Raw genomic sequence first — 24,464 nt, 5'->3', positions numbered from 1 at the left:
CGTCTCTCACGCTACATACCGCTGCGACCACAAGAAGAACAGCAGAGGAGGCAGAACAGCGAGAGTAATGTGTTTTATTATTTTCATTGAGACAAATACAGCTCATCTAGACGTCCAGTCCTGGCTCAACTCGCAAAATCTCATCAGATGTTGATCCGCGAGTATTTTTTTTGCATGTGAGGGGGGAAAAGAAAAAAAATTGCAATCATACTGAACAGTTGTTTCCATTTGTCAAGGGATAAATACATTTATTTTGGACATATTAGTGGAAAATAAAAGGAGAAAAACAGGCTGAATGAAGTCCAAACTCTGGCATGTTCTCATAATGCAATCAAACATTTGAGATGCACTTGATCTGTCCTTTTATAACAATGAAAAAAAAGTGGAAGGATCTCTTCAGGATGTTAAGTTTGCTCCTTTTTCGGGACTAATAAAAGTGAGGCTAACCCTTCAACTGCAGTTCCTGTCCAATTTCAGCACCGGAATGAATCAGGTTTCATGGATTTAACAGATAAATAGGGCCTGCATTGATGTACAGCCCATCTAAAAACAAATAATAATAATGATTTGAAATTCTAATATTGCGTCACTCAAGCACTACTTAGCAGATGTGTGTGTGTGAATGGCTGGATCATCTAGTTACAGATTCCTGGGAACAGCTGAGTTTGGGGGAAGCTACATTACTGTCCACAAATCTCGATCCACCCTCATTTCTTGAAATGTTTCTTCCAAGGAGCCAGACTTTCTTGGGATTTTTAAAGTGCTCTTGAGCAACAGTTCTCCAGGCTCCTGAAAGCCTTTTGTTATCCCAGGAATTAAGTTAAGTCACTTAATACTGACTTATGAATCATTCAAACATAAAAAGGCAACCAAGAACAAACAATTTGGCAAAGAACCAATTAGGTTCTTTGGCTTAAGACGTTCGCACATTACTGTATAAAGTATATGTAGTTTAGTGTCGCTCACCTTTAGCGTGGAAGGTCCACTCTGGTCGGTGGTACTCATGCAGGTGTACCCTCTCCTGCTGGCCCCCCTGGCACACCTGTTTGTAAAACTGCCTGGCGATGTGAGTGTACGCTGCAGGGATTGCTCCAGCGATGCCCTTGGCCCCAAAGAACCCATTGACCTCGGGGGAGGCGGTGAGGATACGGTAACTGGCTCCAGCCTTGAGCACCAGCCGCATGTACGCCCGGGTCAGATTGAAGTAACCCGATGTGAGAAACACAGTAGACTCGGGTCCGGCATCGGTCAGCAGACGCTGGAGGGATGACGAGAGAAAGGAAGTGAAGAAAACCCCAATTTTCCTTTATTTTATTCAGCTGACTACATAGACAGTCTGTTAATGAGACGAAAACCTGGTTATCTTGTCATTTCCTTTCTTGTTTACTCTACAAACAATAATAATACAATAGTTAACTAACAGAGTCAATTCTTCAGGGAAGGCTTTCCACAAAGTTTAGGAGTTTAAGAGGTCTGACACTGACGTTGCCTCGCAGTCCCTGAAAGGTGTTCTGCCAGGGTGAGTTCAGGACTCTGGTGTGGAAGAAGTTGACTGGCCTGCACAAACTCACTGATCCATTTCTTTAATGACCTTTGGTTGGTGCACTGGTGCGCAGTCATGTTGGAACAGGAAGGCGCCATCCAACTGTTCCCACAAAATCACAGCGCCACGTTGGAATTCACTGAGCTCCTGAGAGAGACCAACTCTTCATGAACGTTTGTAGAAGCAGCCTTCATGCCTACGTGCTTGACTTCATACACCTGTGGCCATGAAAGTGACTGGAACAGCTGAATTCAATGATTTGGATGGATGAGTGAATACTTCTGGCAATAAAGATATCACGACATGAGGAGTGGCTCGAGACTTTTGCACAGTAGTGCATATTTTATTTTATAACCTACCATAAAAACTTTGTACTGAAAATATGCAAACCGCTCATCCAAACAACCTCAAATTCAACACTGCACTTTCTCAGCTTTCCATCAATACACCCATTACGCCTGAAGTGTATCGGGCTGACAGACAATGATTTCTCTAATTATTCGTAGAATGAAATTCATTTTTATTGCTGGTAATGGATTCATAATGTCAGGAACCTGATAAGAGTTTCCTTATTGTTCAGCTCTGACTTAATTATTACTTAAATTTATTGATGGCTAAATTACAGTATATTGCGCTAGCAATCATTTCATTATATTTATTCCCAGAATATGTGACTATGAAACAAATAATTATCCTTGATTTATGGTTTAGTAGTCATGTATCATTTTATTAGTCATCTGCACAAAACATGTAATGAGTGAAGGGTTCATCCACGCTCACAATGGCCCTTTGGGTGGTGTCTAAATATAATCACCGTTTACAGAAACAAGCAATGAGTCAGGTAATTACAATGACAGAAATCTGCATTTATTTATTTTATTTCAGACCACGCGATAACCAAAAATGGCTTCAATTCCTGAAGAATTGAAACCGTAAAAGGCAAAAAGTTCATTTTAACTACAGATGTACAGATCAGATGCGGTGTTGAGGCTCACCTGTGTGACCTGCTCGTCCACTCTGATGCCAAGAGGTTTCATCTGCACCAGCGGGAACACCCAGGTGTCCTCCTCCACCTCGCTCATCCCCTCATCCTCAGAGTCCTCCGACTGGTTCAGAAGCCGCTGCCTAATATGGGCCGAGTTTACAACCTCCATAATCCGCTTCCTCGCCACTGCCGAGAAGTCTTGCCGGTTGCCTAGTTGCCATAGAGATACAGTAGGAGTGAGTGTGGAGCTAGAGGACTGCAAGTGGGAGACGGGTCAGCCTGATCTCTGGGTCACAGTGTTCTCGGTCATGTGGTCGTGGTACTCATGTTGTAGGGGAATAGAGTCAGTTATACAGTGACACTGTGATACAGCAACAACCTTTCTGAATGACAATTTTTCACGAATAACATTTAAAAAATGCTTAAGGTTGGATCAGGGATATCAAACTCACTTTACATCATGGGTCACATACAGCTTTGTCTTTAAGTGGGCCAGAAAGGTGAAAATCCCTTTTCTGTCAATGTAAAGTAGTTTAACTGCACATTTAATCCCTGCGAATCCTCAATGCAAGAAAAAGAAGTGCGATATCATGAGTATGTCTGTGTAGGTTCTCAGTTATCCAGGTCATGACAGTCTAAGAAGCTTAGAAAGAAAGCGAGTGGACTTTTTAAACGTTTCATGAAGATGTTTCACCTCATATCCGAGAAGCTTCTTTGTATTTAAGCCCGAGTGGGAGTTGTCCCACAGATGGATTAAAGAAAGGAGTAAAAGCCATCTATGTCCACTGTGAACGACCATCTTTGAACAGATGAGGTGGCTTACGACAACAACTCTCTGCCACATACTTTTAAGATCCCTTCCCAGGCGCCTCAACCCCCACTCACGTCAGGTGATCTCAATAGGTCACTTGATAGGGTGAAGCAAGGCCTCACAATGGTTTCAGCTGAAACCTCTGCTAATAACAGCCCACGCTTTTTGTCACACCTTGGCTCATGTCGTGAGGCACATGATTAATAGAGGGTCATAAAAACTCCCACTAGGGATTAAATACCTGGGATTCTCCCGCATTTGGTTTTAGAACTGAAGAAGCTTCTCAAAGGATAGGTGAAATGTCCAGTCACTTTCTTTCTAAGCTCCTTAAATTTCAGGAGTGCATCTCAGTTTTTCTGCACGATAAAGAAGTGCTGCTGTAATTAATGAAAGAAATCTGTCAGCACGACTCTTTAGGCTTAAATTGTAAATAATAAATATTTAAAATTAGAGAAAAGGTTCTGTCAGCTCATTGCCCAGACTGAATTATAAATTTAGAAACTTTTTGTTAACTCAGAGAAAAGCTGCTATTTTATTTATTTATATATTTTACTGTGGACACTAGGGCTGTGTGACATGACCAAAATCTCATATCCCGATATAAGAATTCTATCGTCCGATAACGATATAAATCACAAAAATGTAACATTTTCTGTCAATTCTGTGAATCTCGGGCAGCTCGTCTTGCGGGAAGTGACTCCAGCTACATGACGGGTAGCTGGAGTCGAGTGTTTTAACCGATGCATGAAACGATACACTTTTAGACATAAGTTGTAAAGGCCACAGTTTTCTTTGTGAGTAATTATTACACGGCGTGCTTCGGGGAAAAGCCTGTTCTAATATATAGTATATAACGATATAACAAGTACAATATAACGATATATATCGTTATATTGAACAACCCTAGTGGACACAATCTAAAAAACACATCTGTTGTTTTTGCCAGGCCAATTCTGGCCCCTGGTTTAAATAAACAGTGCGGAAGGAGTTAAAAATGATGGCTATATTCATGCTAAGTATTCAAAATCGAGTGGGCAGAGCTTCCAGCTACGCCACATTATCAGCAATCCCAACCTTTTAAAATGGATTCACAGTCATGAACGGCACAAAACATTGGAGACATCACCCATCGGTTTGTGACGATCTCTGTTTGCCAAGATTGGGGCCGAGCGTTGTTTTCCTGTAAAACCTTTCTGCAACCAAAATGATCGCCACCCAGTGATCATTTAAAAAAAAAAAATTCAAATTTAAGTCACTTCACTTTTCGCACTCGAAAGTCCATCTTTTATACCATTTAGGTTTCCTGCATTAAATTTACAGCACAGGCATGGAGCTCCAAACCGACATCCACCTAAAAGAACATTTAAACTCGCCTACATCTTTCCAGCTCTCTGATATGAGACACTGAAATGGATTTCATTAAAACTGAGTTAAATCACAGCACTCATTTCAGTCTCTTGCCTACAGAGTCGTTAGCTTAACGCTGACACTTTTTTAATTTTGAGGGCTGCATTCCATTTTAGGACATCAGGGGAGGACTGAGATCGTGGCCAGTTCACAGAGCAAAATGACACAACGTGTCCAAACATTGAAGCTTTGCACTTCCTCTCTAAAAGCTTGCACTGCAACCATAACACTGCAAAACCTGAGCTTTTTTAATGATCCATTTTGACCATGTTCACATTGTTCTTACGGTTTTATACTATTTTTTTTTTAATTGTACTATTTGTATGATCATTTTTATTATTTTACAGGGAGATTGTTTATATCAGAGAATTTGCATATTTAATTTAGTTTATACATTTATTTATTTATTTATGTATATATTTGGGAGGTACTCAGAGTAAAGGAGCCATTTAAGGAGGCTTGAGGATCTGACTGAGATGCCTCTTGGACAAGGTGTCCTAAGCATGTCCCCGGAAGGCCCCAGGGTAGACCTGGGACATATTGGAGAGGTTATGCCTGTCGGCTGGCCTGGGAACTCCTCTGAGTTCCCCTGGATGAGCTGGAGGAGGTCTCGAGGTCTTTGCTTAGGCTGCTACTCCCCTGAGGCAGATAGAAAAAGGATGGATGTATGGCTGCACCTCGCAGAAAAAGTTGCTAAAAGTCACAGGCACACAGCTGTCACTGAAGAAGAACCTGCTATTTAAAACCATTTATGGGCAGCCAATCAGAAGAGAGCTTGTTTCAGATAGAGGATGAACTGAGGGGCAGCACTCAGTGTGAGTATTTTGAACTGTGAATCATGCAAAGTTACTCTAGTACAAGGATAAAATTATGGAGCAGGAAATTAATGTAATAGGCCCCCTTTTTGGAGTTCCTTATATCAACAACCACACTCGTGTGAACACATTAGCTGGAAAGCTCCTGCAGTCTGTTTGTGCCATTCCTCTGATAACACCAAATGCATGTTGCTCATCCTTGTGTTAGGACAGATGACCCTACAGGTGAGCAACCTGCATGACGTGAGCCTTTAAACAGTCTTTAAATCATCAGTTATCACCTTCTGCCTGCAGACAAACGCACTTTTTCTTTTAACGCCATTCTTACGATCAATAACAAATCTCATCAGTCATCTTCACAAATGTCTTTCACTAGAATTTCTCCAGTGTCTGTGTGTGTGTGCGCGCGCACGTGCATGTTTGTGAATTAATTATGTGTGTGTATCAGTTCCCATTTCATATCTTCTTCCAGCAACACTGTGACATCACAACTCTATTCCTGGTGTTCGTTTCCATGGCGGTCCAGTCCTGCAGACATGATGTCATTCATCCCTCAAACGAACATCCTGGCAGCCTGCACTCCAGTTACGGACACACTGTACAAATATGTGTGCGTGTGCGTGTGGACAAAACCCTGACAGTTTCACATCCGGCTCCATGGCTAGCCAACCGCAAGAGCTCGCTCTACATCTTCCTCACTGTACTCTCACAGAGCTCTCCTCCCTGGCCTGCATCTGGCTTGTCTAAGCTTTCAAGCTCCATTAGCAAACTCCTGGAGTTGAAAACAGGCTGCAAGTGAGCATGGAGTGTCACATGCTGTCAAAACATGCTGAGGGTAAACATCTGTCTCTGTGCACAGGCCAGGGATACAGGAGTGTTCGGTTTCTACCTTTGTACGGGTGCACCATGTCCTCGAGCATGGTCACCGAGTCGTCGGGCTGGAGCTGCAGGGAGACGTCTCCCACGGCCTCCACCAGGTCGGAGAAGAAGTCGGCAACCTCCCTGCAGTTCTCCAGCAGCACGTACCGGTCCTGTCTGTTGGTGAAGTACGAGTCGCTCAGGTTGGCCCTGAAACACAAGATCCGGGAAAAGTAAGAGTAGAGAAGGAGGAATAAGGAAGCTAGTGCAGGGGTGGGGGATCTTATTGAAATGTCGTCATATGAATATTTTTCTGAAACTGTGTTTATTCAAGAGGAAGGGTGGTGCCATTCAAGTGAAATCAACATATCAATTATCATGTACTCACGAAAGGAAACTGAGACAAAAGCCTCTAAAGCTGCGTATTCTTCTTAGCTTTAACTTTTTTAAAAAGAGGTGGCAGACACAGCCTTAACGGGGGATCCAATTCATTTCATATGATACCCAATTCAAAATAATCCTCGATTATTCTGTACCAGGCTTTGGAGCAGCCAATCACAAAGCCATTTTAGCCCTCTCCACCCATGCCTTTAGCCAACGGTTTGTAAGTTGAGCTGAGTCACACAGCTGCTTATTCACAACATCTCCCGGTTCTGATTAAAGGATGCAACATTACCGGTGCGGCTTTATGAGTTATTAACACAGGATTAACTGTGACAGCCCAACATGTCGTTAATCTTCAGTAAAAGTTTTTCGTGGGCCCAACTTAACCTGCAGGAGCATCTTGTGGAACATGCTTTGCTGCCAAGGAGGAAATGAACAGACCGCGTGTTAGAATGAACACAAAGCATGTCACGACTTCTTTAATGCACCAACACTGGCGCAGTGCCAACGTCCTCCATAAATTTATTGGAAATTTTCTGCATAGTTATTGTGAAATGGGAAACACATCTTCCTATTTCCAGTAAAACTTTAGGGACTCTGAACAAGATCACACACGACAGACAGGAGATAGGAGAAGGGCAGGTTCAAATATATGAAACTGCCAAAACGTCTTATATCCCATCAATATGAGGTGCCTAGAAAGAGACAGGCCCTCGGGTTCAAGACTCGTCAGAGACTAATACTTGGAAACATTCCTCAGGATTTAAGTGGAAATATCTTCAAAGGTCATCATCATGAAATATCTTCAAAGGGGCAAGGATTCTTGTTTTAAAGAAGTGAGAAACTTCTATCAGAAATAAATGCCAAACACCTCGAAATGCGTCTGAAATCAACAGGTTATAACGACTTAAATTATTTAAAAAAAAAAAAAAAAGAAGAAAAAAAAAAAAAAGACCTGCATCAAGATTCACCTGCGTGGTAACAAAACGCAACAGTCGCAGCTGTAAATATGTTTTAGTCGGTTTACATGGTGGAAGTAAAGAACGGCACTTTGCGTATCCTTTATTTGTTTTAATGTTATGTTTCCAAAGTCCCAGCGATGTTGATTCTCCATTTCACAGCCGTAAGTTGCATCTGCATGTACTGAAACATGACTACATTACAAACTTATCCTGACAGAGTGCATCCCAGACAAAAGATGAGCCTTGGTAACAAAACGTAGCTATAAAGGAGCCCTGTCATATGCAGCTACTTGTCTTGTTTAGCCAACGTTAAACTGGTGCAGCAGATTATAAAGCTAAGACATCTGTGTTAACCCACACACACGATTCATTTTTGTACTTAACAACAACAAAAAATGAGTGCACTGTACATACAGCACTGTGCAAAGGCTTTAGGCCACCACCCATTTCTTTATATTTTAATAGGAAAACAGCAGAGTGATTTAGTAAAATATACATGGAGGTATAATATATAAGGCAACAATTCAGTTTGTACCATTGTAACGAGCTTAAAAGTCAGTACCTGTCACCCTCTGTTCATCTTTGGCTTTTTCCTTGATTCAGCTTAAAAAAAAAAAATATTGGAGCAATTATGGGTTTTTTGAGTTTTTTTGCAAACAGGCTGCTAGTAACCAAGTGCTTAAATATACAATTTAAAATTTGTTCTTTGCTGTGGTTATGTTTAGACAAAACTGGTTCCGCTCTGTTGAGCAAGGGCCTTGTTTATCCTTGAAAGACTAACAGGATCGGTGTGAAATGTCTTAACAAACAAAAACAAAGTTCAGTTATTGTTATTCTATCTGTCTAAAGTATGTAACTGACTTAATTTTCCTGGAATGACTTAAGTGAAGGTAGTAAGGCACTGACAGGCAGTGCGCCAAACCAACACGTCTTGCTTTCCAGTCATAATTGGCAAACAGTCACAGTTGCTGTTGGTAACTAAAAGGAAACTAAAAATTAAACCGGGGTTTAAAAAAATGACTCAGTTGAAACAAAAACATGTTTTTTTATTAAATTGTCTGCTTTTAACATATGCCCGTAGTTACACATTTAGTGTGAGGAGGCTTTGGCGCAGACACTGGGAGGTCATGACTGTGAGTCAACTCCCAGCAAGTATGTTCTCTAGCACTGATTCTGATATTATTATTGACCTCACCAAATGTGTATTAAAACCCCTACTTTAGTTTTTTAATCTAGTTTTTACTTACTAAGAAAAACTAAACTAAAGGAAAGAAAAATAATAGTAAAAAAATTCCAAAGTATTGCAACCCTGCATATTAATACATTAGTTAACATTATACGGCTGTGTTTACAATGATGCACAAAGGAGGACAACATTGGATTTTTTAGAACAAAGGGCATCAGGACCCCTTGCTCTCCCTGCTCCTCCTGCACACTAATGCATTACCGTTTTGAGGGTATCATCAAAGTAACTGTAATATTTTCACCAATTTGGCAGAATAAGGTCAGCATGCCATTTTATGTTCTGAAGAGAAATGGACTGGAAACCACAGCAGCACTGTGCCCACTGGCTGTGGAGCAGCTCCCACTGAGCTCCGTTTTCCCCGAATACTGCACGTCAAAACAAGCACTGAAAACATTTTTAAGCTAATCTAGTAAGCACCTGCAGCTTGTGAAAACAGACAGTTGCCTGGAGGTGGGACAACTTTATTTTAAACTTCACTCTGAATTCAAACAAACACACAGGGAGTGTGGAAAAAGGTCATACTGGCACCAACATACCCACTGATGATGATGCTGTCATCAAACAGGTAGACTTTGATGTGCTGGACTCCGATGGTCTCGTTGAAGCGCTGGGGGACTAGCAAGCGCAGCAGCCCCCTCAAATCTGGAGTGTGGTACAGAGATACCCTCATCTGAGATGTGAAGCGCTGCAGCAGAGGTAGCAGCATGGTCCTTGAGTTAATCTTTCCTGCACGTGAAACACAAGTCACACAAATACAATCAGGATGATGAGCGGGGAGTTCTGTGCTAACCAAGTGCAGGAAACCGCTAACAACCTCGTGATCCGCGTGTGTAGTCAAGCAATATGGAGACTTTCAGGTCTGGAGACTGGCTGTTGTCCTGGGAACATTGGAGGGCTTCCTCCATACAGTCCACCTTTAAAAAAAACAAAAACAAACAAACACACACACACACAAACCCCAGTTAAAAGAATTCTGCATCAACTTAGCATGTAATTCCTTTAAGAAAGAGTTTAACATGTGATCGAGGGCTGCACAAAAAAACCCAGACTTCCCTAGGGACTGCCATGTGTCAGTTGCATGCGGTAGTTGATTCTGATTACTGTTATTTTTAGTGGTGGTTTACGGTTTCTAATCTTTAGTGAGTGTGCATTTCTCCACACTTGCTACATTTGTCTGTGTCAGGAAAGTTTTGACTACAACAGAAGCATTGTGCTGTGACCCACACGTTTAGAACAGATGCTGTAAGGCACAGAAAATTGTTCTCCAGGGTGACTTGGTTATTGTGGCAGACACTTCAGTCAGAGACTTGAGTAATGTGCGTTTCAGTAATTCGCTGACGAAGCCTCGAGCTACTACCCTTAAAGTGTGGGATTAAGAGCGATAAGCCCATTTCCATCTAACTCAACACCTACAGAATTTTGCAAGCTTCCCATCTGCCGCTGTATTCACACAAATTACGGGAATAGTGGGAAAGTCCTCCCTGAGAAGATGTGATGATAATAAACAGGTTCACCACAGTGTCTCTTTTGTCCCGTTTCCCTCCCCTCACCCCCAACCATCACAGCAGATGGTTGTTCCTCCCCGAGCCTGGTCCTGCTGCAGACTTCTTCCTGTTAAAAGGAAGTTTTTCCTTCCCACTGTTGCCAAGTGCTTGCTCATAGGGGGCTGTCTGATTCTTGGGGTTTACTCTGTATTATTGTAGTGTCTTTACCGTACAATATAAATAAAACTGAATCACATTTTGATTGTAAATGGATTATCTTTGGATTTGCAGCTGTTTGACAGATGAAATAAGATGTTTAAGGTGTGCCTTCTTACCCAGATCTCCCATGAAAAAGATTTAAATTTAACCTCTTAGGACCTGGCATCTACATATGTGGACATCACATTTTGGGTTGTCTTGACCACAATACAAAATTTTGCTCTACAAGGGCCTGATATCCTCTTCTCAGAAACTACATAAAGGTAAAAAGATAATCCTTTGTTTTTACATTTATCAGGTCCCAATCAGCCCAAATAGCGAAGAGAAATTAAAAATGCATGCCATGAAAGCGTTTGGGTCTCAGGAGGTTAAGGAAATTTTCTGGTTAAATATATAAAACAGCCATTTTATGCAGTTCTCGAAACATCAGAAAATATTTTAACCTACTGTAAAGTCACAGAAAAAAAGAAAAAGAAAAAGGTATTCATTATGTGCCATTTACAACATTATTTTTTCCCTGGTTCAAGTTAACACTGCAGGACAGGCACTAATCGAAAGTTTAACTTTTATTTAACAATGTTAAGAAATGAGGGAAGCTTTAATGTGGCTCAAAACAGCGTAACCTCTCATCATCTCTCTCATGCTGAGAGTATTTGATATGGGAAAAACCAGCTACCACAAAGAAAGGGAAATACAGCCACAATAACGACAGATTACTTACAGAGTGAAGACATTGGAAGGTGATTCTAAACACCTTTGCTGTGCAAAAAAGAAAAAAAACAACAACAACAAAAACCACTATGAGCAAGCACTTAGTGAGAGTGGGAAGGAAAAACTCCCTGTTAACAGGAAGTAACCTCCAGCACAACCAGGCTCTGAGAGGGGCGGACATCTGGCATGATAGGTTAGAGTGAGTGTAAGAAAACTGCACAGAAAAGAGTTTAATCATTAGTAAAGATTAAAGTTTATTTCTCTATTTTTTTTCTAGGATAACGGGAAATGTGCAAAATGAAAATGAAACGTCCAAACATACATGGAAGCATATAAGCCAAAAATAAATAAATAAAGGTTTGTACAATATTTGGTATGACCACCTTTATTCTTCAAAACAATGTGAACTTTATTAGTTAAGCTTTCCTTTAATTTCTTTAAGTGTTCTTCTGGAATAGTTTTCTAGTCATCTTGAAGGGCATTTAAAGCTCTTATTTTTTTCTCCTCCCTGTGTTCTCATCCTTTTTTTAATGTCATTTCCAGTGAAAGTTCCAAGATGGAGACACAGTACAAGGAAACGGGTGAATGACAATTGATTAATTCTCAGTATTTATCAAACATCAGCTCCGTTTTATTGTCCGCTTACTGAGCGTGGGAAAAAATGACTCACCCCGGCACACAAAGAGGAAACGGCTGCTCGACAGAGGACGCCACTGGTGGCGAGCGAAGTCTTTTTTGTGGCCTGCTTGGTATTTGGATCCCTACTGATATGAAACAAGCGCTGTTTTACTTCTGCTAAATTGTGCATCTGGTGCCCAAATACATTCACAATGCGTCACCCCGCAGTGTCTGTTTACATGCCAGTAAAACATTTCGCCTTTCCAGTAGAGAGCTCTTTAGGGACCACCAACACTTCCAGCTCTGGAAGTTCCTTGAGGCATAAATCTGACAATGAGTGGGAGCTCTAAGGAAAAAACTGTTTATTTCTGTGAAGCTGAGAACCAGCATTTTGTTATCATTCTCTGCAAGACTGCCTCAAACGCCTAATACTATTAAATGTAGATTTAAAAACAAAAACAAAGAGTCCTCTATTGCGGTCAATCTTAAGCAGGCACACTTAGCCCAGGCCTGCAGACACACACCATGGAGGAGATGTTGCTCCTTTTATGTTTTTTAAGTTAACCTTAAGTTTTGTGCATGTTTCGCACAGGAAACAATTCAACCTGACAGATAAAGGAGGGGCAGCAGAGAGATTGGGGGGGGGGGGGGTCTCATGAGGAAATTAAAAACCTAGAAGCTTTACTGCATTTGATGACACCTGGAAAAATTTTATCTTTATGATTTGAAGACTTTTAAGAGCTAAAGGTTCCTTAAGCTTAATCCAAAATGTGCATTTTTAACATCGACTTCTGTCACAGAGGAAACCATGGCCAGGAAATAAAATAAAAAAGGAGAGTTTTTATATGTTAACAGTTGTGTTGACCAACCAGCTATCCCTCATAGTGTTATTCAGTGACCCAAAATGCACTTTTTCAAGTTTTCTCTTGTGAAAACAGATAAAATATTCAGGATACTAAAGATTGCTTCTGTTACTCTACTTCATAGACATTAAATTGCTCTATTTCTGCTGTTTAAACTTTGATATATGCCATGAAACTGATGCTCAAAGTTGGCTGCAAAAAACGTAAAAACCTGTGTTGAACAGAAACTTCTAGCTTTAGGTTGCGACACCTGGATTTGCTGTCCTTTGAGGGGCCTATAACTCGCATTGCTTCATTAAACATAATAAAATTACTGCATATTACATAAATCTGCAGATTCTGATGGGTGTCAGGTGGGGCACGCATTGATTTTTGATGGAGTAATCTATCTGTAGGCTACCGTAGCTCTATATTCGGACAAATAACCAAGATTCGTCTTTATCGATTTGTTTGCTGTCGGTTTCCAAACCACTAGATGTGATTTTCTGCATTAAAACTGTACTAATTCATATTCTATGGGATCTGGGGGATACTGGGCTAATTTTACTAGTAGGTTAAAGCTACTTGAACACAACCAAACCACTGGGAAACAAGTTCTCTGTAGTGATGAATCATGCTTCCCCATGTGGGAGTTCTGGCAGCTTGGCCAACGGTACTTGTCTGACTGCTTTGTGCACAATGTAACGTTTGGTGGAGCGGGGATCATACTGAAGACCAGCACTGGTCTGGCTGTTAGCATTGACTGTAAGAGGGTTCTGGATTCAAACCTGCCTGTGTGGCACTATGTTCTTTGCTTGTGTGTGTGTGTGGTTGTCGTCTGCCTAAGTTGTGCCCCGTTTTTTCCCCTATGACAGGGGACCCTGTATTATTTATATCTGTTTACTAGTTTGCCATCCTCTTGTCCAATGCTTGACTCTTTAATGCCTCCTATAAACAAAAAGAATAACGGGAAAGCTTATCTGCAAGTGCAAATGCATGAAGCAAAATACTCTAGCCTAAAATCTACAACTATAAGCACGCTGCATAACTTTTGCATATAGCACGTTCAAGATAAACATGCCTTGCCCTCAAATATCAGATTGTTCCCACTGGCTACACCACAACTTAAGTAAATATGCTCTCCAGGTGTGACCGAATACCATCTAGTCTGTGCCGAGCCTGGGATCAGGGCTGCGTTGGTGTATCTAGGCTTTACGTTGAAACTGCACCTGATATTTGCATTCCTTTGTCTAAACCAAAGAACAGACTCACATTTTTGCACTGCATGCACTTCAGTTCATCGAGTCCAATTTCAAGCAAACCCAGGCTTGAAAATAAAATCGTATTGACTCACATTTCTAGTAATCCATCATCCTGTGAGGTTACAGAGTTTGGCAGCACTCACAGCTGATCCCAATGCTTTTAACTGTAATTAAGCATGCTGGCTTGTCTGTACCTTTTTGCTGTATTTCACCCTCTCCACTGCTGCTTGTACCAGATTGAAAAAACATGAAAAAACGCCGAATACGAGCATCATTCCAGACTGTGGTTTGCTTTGGGTTAATGTTGTTATGCTAGGCTTTTCAAGCATGAAGCACAGCAGGCTGTCACATGCCAATGCTGGTCTCCTTATACCCATAAACCCTTGCATTTTGGGGTCATTCCTTGTAGTTGGTCTGGAGTACATTTTCATTCTGAACAAACCACGCAGTGGGCGTCCTGGAAGAGAAGTCTGACTCATACTTTCTGGCATCTCTGGCCAGTAATGGTATTGTTCTCACCTGCCCAGAACTAAATTCTCTAGTGTTGTGAAAACATAGAGACACACACGCACATGCTTGCGTAAATGCCACTTTTCTCACCAGCTCCTGCTCCAGCTGACCGGTTCCCAGATAGAGGGAGGCCATCACCACCCGCCTCTGTGCAGTCTTGATGCGAGCCTACGGTAAAAGGAGAGAAAAAAAAATACAAATAAGGAATCCCAACAGTGAATGTGAGTGTAAGTCTATGTGGGCGGGAGCTGATACTAGGAAATGATAACGTATTCACGGGAGTTACATTTCCTGTAGCCACATGCAGGCACCTGGCCTGGGGCACAAGGAAAGAAAGCAGTTGTAGTGCAATCATGAGACTGACAAATAAGAAAAGGAAACAGTGTTTATGGTGGAAAAAAAAAATAATCTCCCAACTGTCAGTAATTTTAAAAAAAGAAAAGAAAAAAAACAAAACATAAGGAATTTCATGTTTTACATTTTAGTGACATTATGAAATCATTTATAGTGCTGATGGACTGGTATTTATACACACACACACACACACACACACACACACACACACACACACACACACACACACACACACACACACACACACACACACACTTTGCAGGGTTATCCTAAAGACTGAAGGATGCTGTATTGGGCTGAGATCAGGTGACTGATGGGGCCATGGAAGAATATCTAATTTCTTTGCTTTTTTGAGCACAGAATTTAGTCCAATACACCTCATTCATCCTGGTAAGTGGCCTGGTTCTACTGGAAGTCACTGGAAACATGACTATGGCAAAGTATGAATACCTTTTCCTTTCGTACTTTACTCTTCTCATCTTTCTACTATAAGTTTATCTGGGCCTCATCTGTCCAAAGGATGTCTTTCCCAGAACAGGGCAGGCTCCTTCTGATGATTTCTGGTAAAGCCTAATCTGGGCTTCCTGTTCTTGAATGCAATCAGTGGTGCGCATCTTTTTTGTAAGCCCTTTGTATTTACATTCACAAAACATCTCTTGACTCTGGCCACCTCCACAACTCGACTGACTTGAGAAGATGTTGTGAGGAAAAAAAATACTTTAATTTCTAAACAATAAAAACAACCCTTGAAGTAAAGCTGAAAGCCTGCGCTTGAATCTCATCTTGACTGTTTCTTAAAATCAGCTGTGGTGGTGTACGGAGGCAAAAACTTCAAAAACTGTATCATTGTTCAAAAACCAAAGGAGCCATCTGTGTATAAACTACCTGTTCATCACTAAATGGCAGACTCACACACTTAGTGACTACCTGCTGAACACAGTGAGCCACTAGACAGCTACAGGATCAACTTTTTCCCCCTCAGAGGCCATTAAGAGACCAAAACCAGTGAGAATATCGGGAATCTAAACATCAGCTGTCCAGAAAAACAACCCAAAATGGAAATGGAGTAGCATTTATACAGCAGTCTTCTAGTCTTACTGACCACTCAGAGCACTTAACCATACATCCATACAGTGCTATACCCCTTATTCTTTACCACCATTTTTCTAGCTCCAAGCACCAAATAACCTAATATGCATCTCTCTGCACTGAAGGAGGAAGCCAGAAAACCTGTGAGAACCCATAAAGGCAGAACATACAAACTCCACACAGACTCCTACCTGCCATGAGGCGACAGGGCTAACTGGGCTGCACCAACACGCTGCCTGAAATGAGTAATTATGCTGATCTATAACTCCTGGTTAAGTAAACAAATAATATCACATAAGTTAAGGAGTCACAAATCATTTATCCTTTCCCTGAGTGGGAATAACGTTTTCAGGGCATTCAAAGAACTTAAAATAAAAAAATCCTCCTTCAAGTTATCATCTAGTTAGATTCCCATATATAAGGGTTATGAGAAGATTTAAAAAAAACAAAAAAACAATGATAAATGTTAAGTTTGATTTTCTCAAACCCAGAATGATACCCTAAAATTCAAAAGAATCATTTACATTTTTGTAAGACACAAAAATTGTAAAACTAACATTTATTTGGTTTTGCTTAAAAAAATATTTTTTTAAATGTCAGATTTTAAAACAGGTATGATTTCTTTAAAAGGTAGACTAAACCGTAATTAAAAACAAAATTCCTTTTACCGTCTGTGGAGATTATTATTAACACTCAGGGCAGAAGAAATACCACGATGTTTTACAATTTGTGGGAAGTGTCCCTTTAAAGCACGCACATCTTAGTGAATAACAAAAAAAATCCTTAAATATTTCTGCACCTTAATGCAGCAAGATCTTCTTGCTTGTTTAAATACCAGTTAGACAACCACAAAAGTTCCTCTTTCTTTTGGCTTCTCATGCCACAAAGGTTGCGACTTGATCATTCAACTACAAGTGATAAAAACAGTCTTCTGACCGTAAGTGACGAAACCGGAAAGAGTAGATTTTGTGCCAGAGGTGATCTAAAAATACTTTCAGGTGAAACCTTCCCAGCAATGAGGAAAAGTCAACATAATCACACCCATTCAACACATTCCGGTAACATCCTTTTAACATCAATAGTTTTTCTTATGCAAATATGACACGTTTGACCATTAAAATGCTTTATATTTCATGCACCGTTTTCAAACCTTCTAATATACATTTATATTTATAGAAGCACTGTGATTGCATCTGAGCTCCAAGTGATAATAAAATGAAACAGAAATTCTTCCTAAGTAGAATTAAGAGCCAATTTCTTGCATATAACAAATCTCTTATTGTTCAAGTCTAACTGTGGATTTGCATGAAGGAGGATCCTGCCTGAAAGTCACATGGGTGATGTGTAACTTGGAAGAAAATCATGTGTTTTTGTTCTTTGAAGCTTTAAATGCCCCCTTGTTCTAAGAAATATGAAAGGACTTCAATGTGGTGGCGTAGTTATTTCATTAAAAAAAACAACATCTTTTTAATAGTTGAGCTTTATTTTGATGCGTTTACTCACTGTGACTCTGCACACAGTGTTTCAGTTTTGGTTTATCTATTTACTACACTGTAAAAGTCAGACTTTCTTTCAGGATTATCCTATCAGAAATACAGAAATTTCAGCATTTTAAAAGGTGTTTCAGTTATTTTATTTCATTATTTAAGAGACTGAGGCATTTAAATTTATCATTCCTCATCCACCATCGGGTAAATAATAGTCTGCAACTATCATCGAAATCTCTGCACATTTTCTTCAAAGCAGTTCCCCCTCTAAACTGTCTCAACTAAGAGCAAAGTAAACTATACTTACTGGGATGTTACCAAATACTATATAGTACAGACTGTAGCCACTGTGATGTCACCCATCGATTTGTAAAATCCTGTTTTGAAACTACAACTTCGCCATTGTGGTTGTCGCCGAGTTTGATTTTACAAGATGGAACTGGGCATCTGGAACACGAGTACCAAGTTATCAGTTAACGTGCAAGAACCGCCACCAATGCTGTTTGCTTAAGCAAACGGGATCCATAAATTGAATAGTTGCACATAACAAATACATAAACCGGATAATCAGTGCTAAGTAACAAGCACAATCTAACTCACTAAAACTGAAGTACAGACTTTGAAAGTGCTGTTAGTAAACTTCTCTGCACAGTAATCTATATTTCTTAGGGGTGCAACGATATCAATATTGAACCGTTTGATACAGTGCTTTCGGTTCGGTACGCATATGTATCAAACAATACAAAATTTTTAATTTATTTTATCAACTTTTCTTCTGACGATGCTGTCTGTGTTGACAGCTCAGTGGATCTGCGTTCGACTACTCCGCCTAAGCTGCACTGTCGAGCGCAGCGCAAGCTAGCAAGATAGAAGCTAAGCTTGTTGCAACATGGCAAATTGAATCTCCCCCACCCTCATTCAGATCTAGTCTTTGGAACTATTTTAGTCTTCATGTGACGTATGACCCTGAAGGTAAGCGCGTCATGGACAAAAGTAAAACAGTATGTCGGATGTGCCACGCAATGCTCAATTACATGGGTGGGAACTAGTGTGTTAGCGCAGTTTGCTTGTTAACGTGTTGACGCCCCACGCACGGGGCGCTCCGCGGTAGCTCGTTAACGGAGATTTGCCGTGTTGTGGTGTTAACGTCATTTCAGATTAACGCTGACAGCACTAGTGGGAACACAACGAATATGACTGCACATTTACGCCGACATCATCCTAGTGCAAAGACAAGTGGAAGCAGACAAAAACAACAAGCATGCATGCTACAAACTTCACCAGAGTCATTTAGACAGCCGTTAGCACAGGATTCTCCTTATGGGGACCTGAGATGTTTAATATGCTGCTGAGAATATAGCCCAGAAGAAGCGTATAGTATAGCTTTTATTTTGGAAAGAGCCATTTCTCTGTAATAAACTCTCTTTTCCAAAGATGAGTGATTTCTCAATCAGATAGATTTATTATTTTATCCTTTTGTTGTTTCAGCAACATTACATTAAAAAAAAAAACTGTTATGTTTGAGTTAAAATATATATTTATCATTTTAATAAATAAATTAAAAAAGCATGAACATTTTTTCGAAAAAATATCTAACCGTGACACCAAAGTATCGAACCGAACCGAACCCTGAATTTTGTGTATCGTTGCACCCCTAATATTTCTATCTTCAATTATGTTAAAATGCTTCAAAAAGGCACCAACGCCACAAACACAGTGGAGAGTTCCTAATTAAGCTGACAATTCACTCGCAATACCAACTTTAATTTTAACAAAATGTAAAGTGACAAGTTATTTAAAATAAAGTAATCAAATGTTTATGGACGGGTAAATTTGTTATAAAAGATAGAACATTTTTGTACCAGATTGTAAACTGTTTGTTTTAGTTACAGCTGTAGTCGGGATATTCTAAGATGAGAATCGGTGGGGATCGGTTTGCTTTTGGAAACCAATTCCAGAAACCGCTTTTTGGCAATTCTATGTTAGCTTCATTTTTCAGCCACAAAGCCTGCAACTGTGGATTTTATGTGTGAAATATACTTCCTGGACGAGTCTCAACTTCTCAGAAGTAAATAAAGTTTGGGCACAGAGCCTACTTATAGCCGTAAATAAAAAAAACTCAACTCACATATCTCGTCTTTCTCACACTATAACTGAATGGCACCATTTACTCCAGCATGTAATCCTTCGTTTAAGACTGAAAAAACATACAGTGCTGATTGGTTTGTCGCAGGAGTTACATTCTAAAAATAACCCACGACAGGTGAAACCCGCGAAGTAGCCAACTAGGGCTGTTCAATATAACGATATATATCGGATGACGATATAAAAACGTCTATGTTTCATTTTATGCTATCGTTTGTTTCGTGGTGTCACAAAATAAACTGTTTACGGCAAAATATTTTTTCATCGTTTTGATGGTCACTGTAGTGGCTATATTCATTTCTTAAAGTTTTCTCTTTCTCTTATATTTTATATAACCACACTACTGACGGACAAGCGCCTGTTTTTATGCGTTGTGGTTAGCAACAACGACGGTAACACCATCGAGTGTCCGCTTGTTTATGTTCCACATAAACCTTTCACAATAAAGCTCAAGATCCTGTTGAGACTTTTCAAAATAAACTGAATCACGTGAAAGAGCAGATTGTTTACGGATGAGAAGTAAAAAAAGAGCCGCCAGGGCCCGATTTCAGGAAGCGGGTTTAGTGCAAACTCTGAGTAAGTATACCCTGAGTTAACGAAAACTCTGGGTTTTCGGTTTCACAAAGCGAGTTTAGATTAATTCTGAGTGAGTTACTATGACGACACACTCCGTGAAGCTAACCTGCCCCCTAGCAGGTTTACTTCAACTAACCCTGACCTTCTCCGCCTCTTTGTCAGAAACCTGACTGTAGGAAGTGTCAGACATGGCATGCCCCTTCCTTGAAGAGCCAGTAGATGTTGAAGCCCAAATTCTCCGCAGAGCTCTCCGCCGGGAGAGAGTGATTAGAGCGCGTTTGGACATTTTATCATTTCCTGATGATTTCCTGTGTGAACGTTATCGTTTTTCAGCACAATCTATAATTTATTTGAATAACATCCTCAGGCCTAATATTGCTCATGTGACACATCGCGGACATTCTCTCAGTTCTGTACATATTATTTGTATTGCACTTCGGTTTTTTGCAAACGGGAGCTTTCTGTATAATATTGGTTACGCTGAGCACGTTTCCAAGGCTACCGTCTGTCGGGCAGTCAGGAATGTTACAGTTGCACTTAAACGTCTCCTGTACTCGTTTGTGGTGTTCCCCGGTCATAGACCCACAAGATTTATCAAAGAGGGATGCCACAAAATTGCAGGTAGCAGGATGAACGAAACTTAATTCATGATGTGGTGATACTTGAACTACTACTTAAATTTTACATTTATTTTCACGGTTCCCAGGCGTGATTGGCTGTATAGATGGCACTCACATTCCAATCATTGCTCCTTCAGTAAATGAAGGAGACTATGTGAACAGGAAGTCTTTCCACAGCATTAATGTACAGGTACATAGCTCCCTGTAGCATTTCAAACTAACAAATTATTTCATTATAGTAATGGATGCTAATTTGTGTTCTCTGCACTGTGAAGATCATATGTGATGCTGCCAACATTATCACAAATATGGAAGCCAACTGCTCAGCCTCTGTGAGTGGTGGTGGTGGACGACCTCCACCTGTTTTTCGGGCCTCCGCTTTTTTTTCTGTTGGCTATAATGGGTCACATTTGAGCATACAGAGTAAGCAAATATGTACTTGTAATGTGCTCAGATAATTTCAATAAGTGCTTACAGAGGGGAAATTAATGTAGCCTCTAACTGCAATTGATTTACATCGGACAAACAGACCAAGCACTATGGCCCATGATACAATTACACCTTACCTGTTTGGACTATATTTTTATATTTCATTTTTACTTGCTGCCAGGAACGTTTGGGGCCTGTTGGGTTGCACCTGCGCTCACGTCACATCACAAAATAAAATGTATAAAATATAAAATAAAATATAATAAAATAACGTGTTAAATGGGTGGAAATCCCTAGATCAATGTTTAAATTAACACTCACGCATTGACTCTGTCGGCTATGTTTTGCCATGCATGCACCCTTTCTTTTGCAGCTGAGGCTGTGTTACTTTTTTTCCGCAAAATTTGCATGTTATCGGCATATGCTGCCATCAGAATTTCGGCCTCAAGTGCTGTAAAATACATTGACCGCGCCTTCTTTCCCTCCGTCTCCATGGTGACTCGCTTAATCTGTGCTCCACTAATCAGGGCTTTATGTATCCTCGTGCGCGCGTTTAACTTGGGGTTAAAGCAACTCCGCGTTGATTGAACTAATTGTTATCAGCCTTTCTGAAACCGAATATTCCGAGTTGGACAGTTCGGGGTTACTCAACCCTGAGTATCGTTTTTCACTCTGAGTTTTCTAAACCGGCTTCCTGAAATAGGGCCCAGGGGCCCGTTCTTCGTACGTCGCTTACTACATCCAAGATCAAATGACACATCCAAGATCAAATCATCGCGCTAACCGTGAGCTCGCTAATCCGGTTCCCCGAACACACCTGCTGTTGACGATTAGTACAGCTGGACGCAGTAATGTGACATCACTGGGTGTCGTAAAAGGGGCCACGCATCGATAGTAGAAACATTGATCGGCAACCCTCTGATTGGTCGGCGAAAATGTCGACGGAGCGCGCTCGGCTCGGTATTTTTCGGCAGCAGAGCAAGAACTCTTGAGTGAGGGATTTCAGGAGTTTCAGAGTTTAATCAGAACGCAAGGGAACACTGCAAAGGCTGCAAAAGCAAGGAGCGAGGGCTGGCAGGAAGTTGCTGACAAATTAAACTCGTAAGTAATTTAATAATAACAATAATAATGGAGTGGATTGATATAGCGCTTTTCAAGGCACCCAAAGCGCTTTACAATGCCACTATTCAGTCACTCTCACATTCACACACTGGTGGAGGCAGCTACAGTTGTAGCCACAGCTGCCCTGGGGCAGACTGACAGAAGCCAGGCTGCCATATCGCGCCATCGGCCCCTCTGGCCAACACCAGTAGGCGGTAGGGTAGATTTATTATATTACACTATATTATCCAATATTATATTACATTATATTATAATATGTTATATTTTATCCTCTTTCACATTAGAGCCACGACAGGACCCACTAGAACATGGGAACAGGTAAAAGTGAAATATAAGAATATCCTACAGAATGGTAATATTTATCACTTATATTGCTTTTAGTCTCTTGGAAAGAGACCCTGGAATAATCTGTTTGTTTATAACAGCAACCAAGAAAAGGGCAGAGGAAAAAAAGACAGGTGGTGGTCCTGCACCCCCTCGTCAACAAGTTGGTTAAGTGAATAATACCCTCACGGGAAAATCGATATCTCTCTATGAGCACACTGTCGCGCTGAGCTAAAGGATCCTGTCTATCCCGCAATATACGCTGAATTCTGAGGACTCTCCTTATCAATCTTGCACCTTCCGCAATGGGTGGCTCGCGTATACGGACAGGACATGGCTGCGACAGGCTTCCCAAATCCACCTTCGCTTTTATAGCCGTGGTCTCTCATCTTGATTACACGAAGTAATTTACAATTGCTACTCTGAAATATGAATTAAATCTGTAATAATCACATACATGTAATAGAATGTTAATAGTACATTTCCCTTTTTTAGGAAATGACCTGTGTGAAATCAATAAATGGATCAAGTGCTGCATTATCTTCAGTTACATTGATATTATTTATTTATGGTGAAACAGTGGTGGAATATCGCTGTTGCTTTCGTATAAATGAAGCGGACATACCTGCGTGCCCGCGATCTAATCCTGTTTACATAAAGTAAACCTGCTCCCGAGCAGGTTTACGCTTACGGCTCTGTTGCTATGACAGCAAGTCCCGGATGAGCTTCGGGGAACCGAACGATCCAGGATCACGCGAAATCGTCAACAATCTAATCCAGCTAACTTACTTAGCGAGGTACGAAGAACGGGCCCCTGGTGCTAAAAAATAAACCTTAGACTCAAACGTTAGAACAGGCTTTTCCCCGCAGCACGCTGTGTAATAAATAGTTACTTCTAAAAAGTTACACACGGCAGCAGAAGGAAAGATGTCAACATCTACATTTAAAACTACTGAAACTAAAAGAACCCATTTGTAGAGTGTTAAAACCAGAATAAAAAATGAACAATGTGAGCAATGTTCCCTCTAATCTGCGCGCATGCGCAATTGCGCACTGCTGGCACATCTGCGTTGCGCACAAAAAAAAATCCAACCTGAATTGAAATTAAAATTAATACTTTAACAATTCTGTTTTGCAGTGTTAGTAAGTGACAGGCTGCTCCCGTATGGGATTAGAACGATGCCACCTTATCCCATAGTCCAGCCAATAATGTGATTCACATTCGTATATACGCAGCTAATCAACGTCGTTGACAGGCTATGACAGCGTCCTTATGTGCCGACACCGGTGTTTTGGCTAGCAAAGCGGCGTGGCTGATGTGGAGTGAAGCCACGTTAATGACAACGTGTACAACCATTGGAGATGTGAGCAGGACAGACGGAACAATTGACGGGAAAAGTGTGGACTTTATACCAGTTTTTAAATTGTGTTGATAGGCCACGTAAAATCAGAGTTATGATAAAAATATATGAAATGCTTGGTTTTCTTCCTGAATACTATCATTGTTTATATTTACTGCGGGAAGAAACGGTAAAAATGGCGTTTCATAAGGAAAACGCTGGAAAGCACTCTCCACCTGTGAGCAAAAACAAAACCAAAAAAAAACAGCCTTTCCTATTGGTGGAAAAATGTACCATGTCGACCAATCAAAAAAAATGATA

The 24,464-nt window shown here is 40.7% G+C and overlaps 1 protein-coding gene across 1 annotated transcript in view; it reads right to left on the bottom strand.

Moving 5' to 3' along the window:
• The window catches only part of pgs1 (phosphatidylglycerophosphate synthase 1), a 49,602-nt gene that overhangs the window by 8,707 nt on the left and 16,431 nt on the right, over positions 1-24,464 (bottom strand). The window contains exons 3-8 of the mRNA XM_085416805.1: positions 14,748-14,825; positions 9,826-9,925; positions 9,548-9,737; positions 6,451-6,629; positions 2,539-2,738; positions 967-1,258 (exon numbers count right to left, since the gene is read on the bottom strand). Coding sequence (XP_085272931.1) covers positions 967-1,258; positions 2,539-2,738; positions 6,451-6,629; positions 9,548-9,737; positions 9,826-9,925; positions 14,748-14,825 — 1,039 coding nt within the window. The remainder of the gene's footprint in view (positions 1-966; positions 1,259-2,538; positions 2,739-6,450; positions 6,630-9,547; positions 9,738-9,825; positions 9,926-14,747; positions 14,826-24,464) is intronic.

This window comes from Rhamphochromis longiceps, linkage group LG8, assembly GCF_057381845.1.
Source record: "Rhamphochromis longiceps isolate RC_006_pf linkage group LG8, R_longiceps_female_GT1.1, whole genome shotgun sequence".
NCBI lineage: Eukaryota > Metazoa > Chordata > Actinopteri > Cichliformes > Cichlidae > Rhamphochromis > Rhamphochromis longiceps.
The sequence above is the reverse complement of the archived record's forward strand: the minus strand, read 5'-3'. Positions and strand labels throughout refer to the sequence as shown.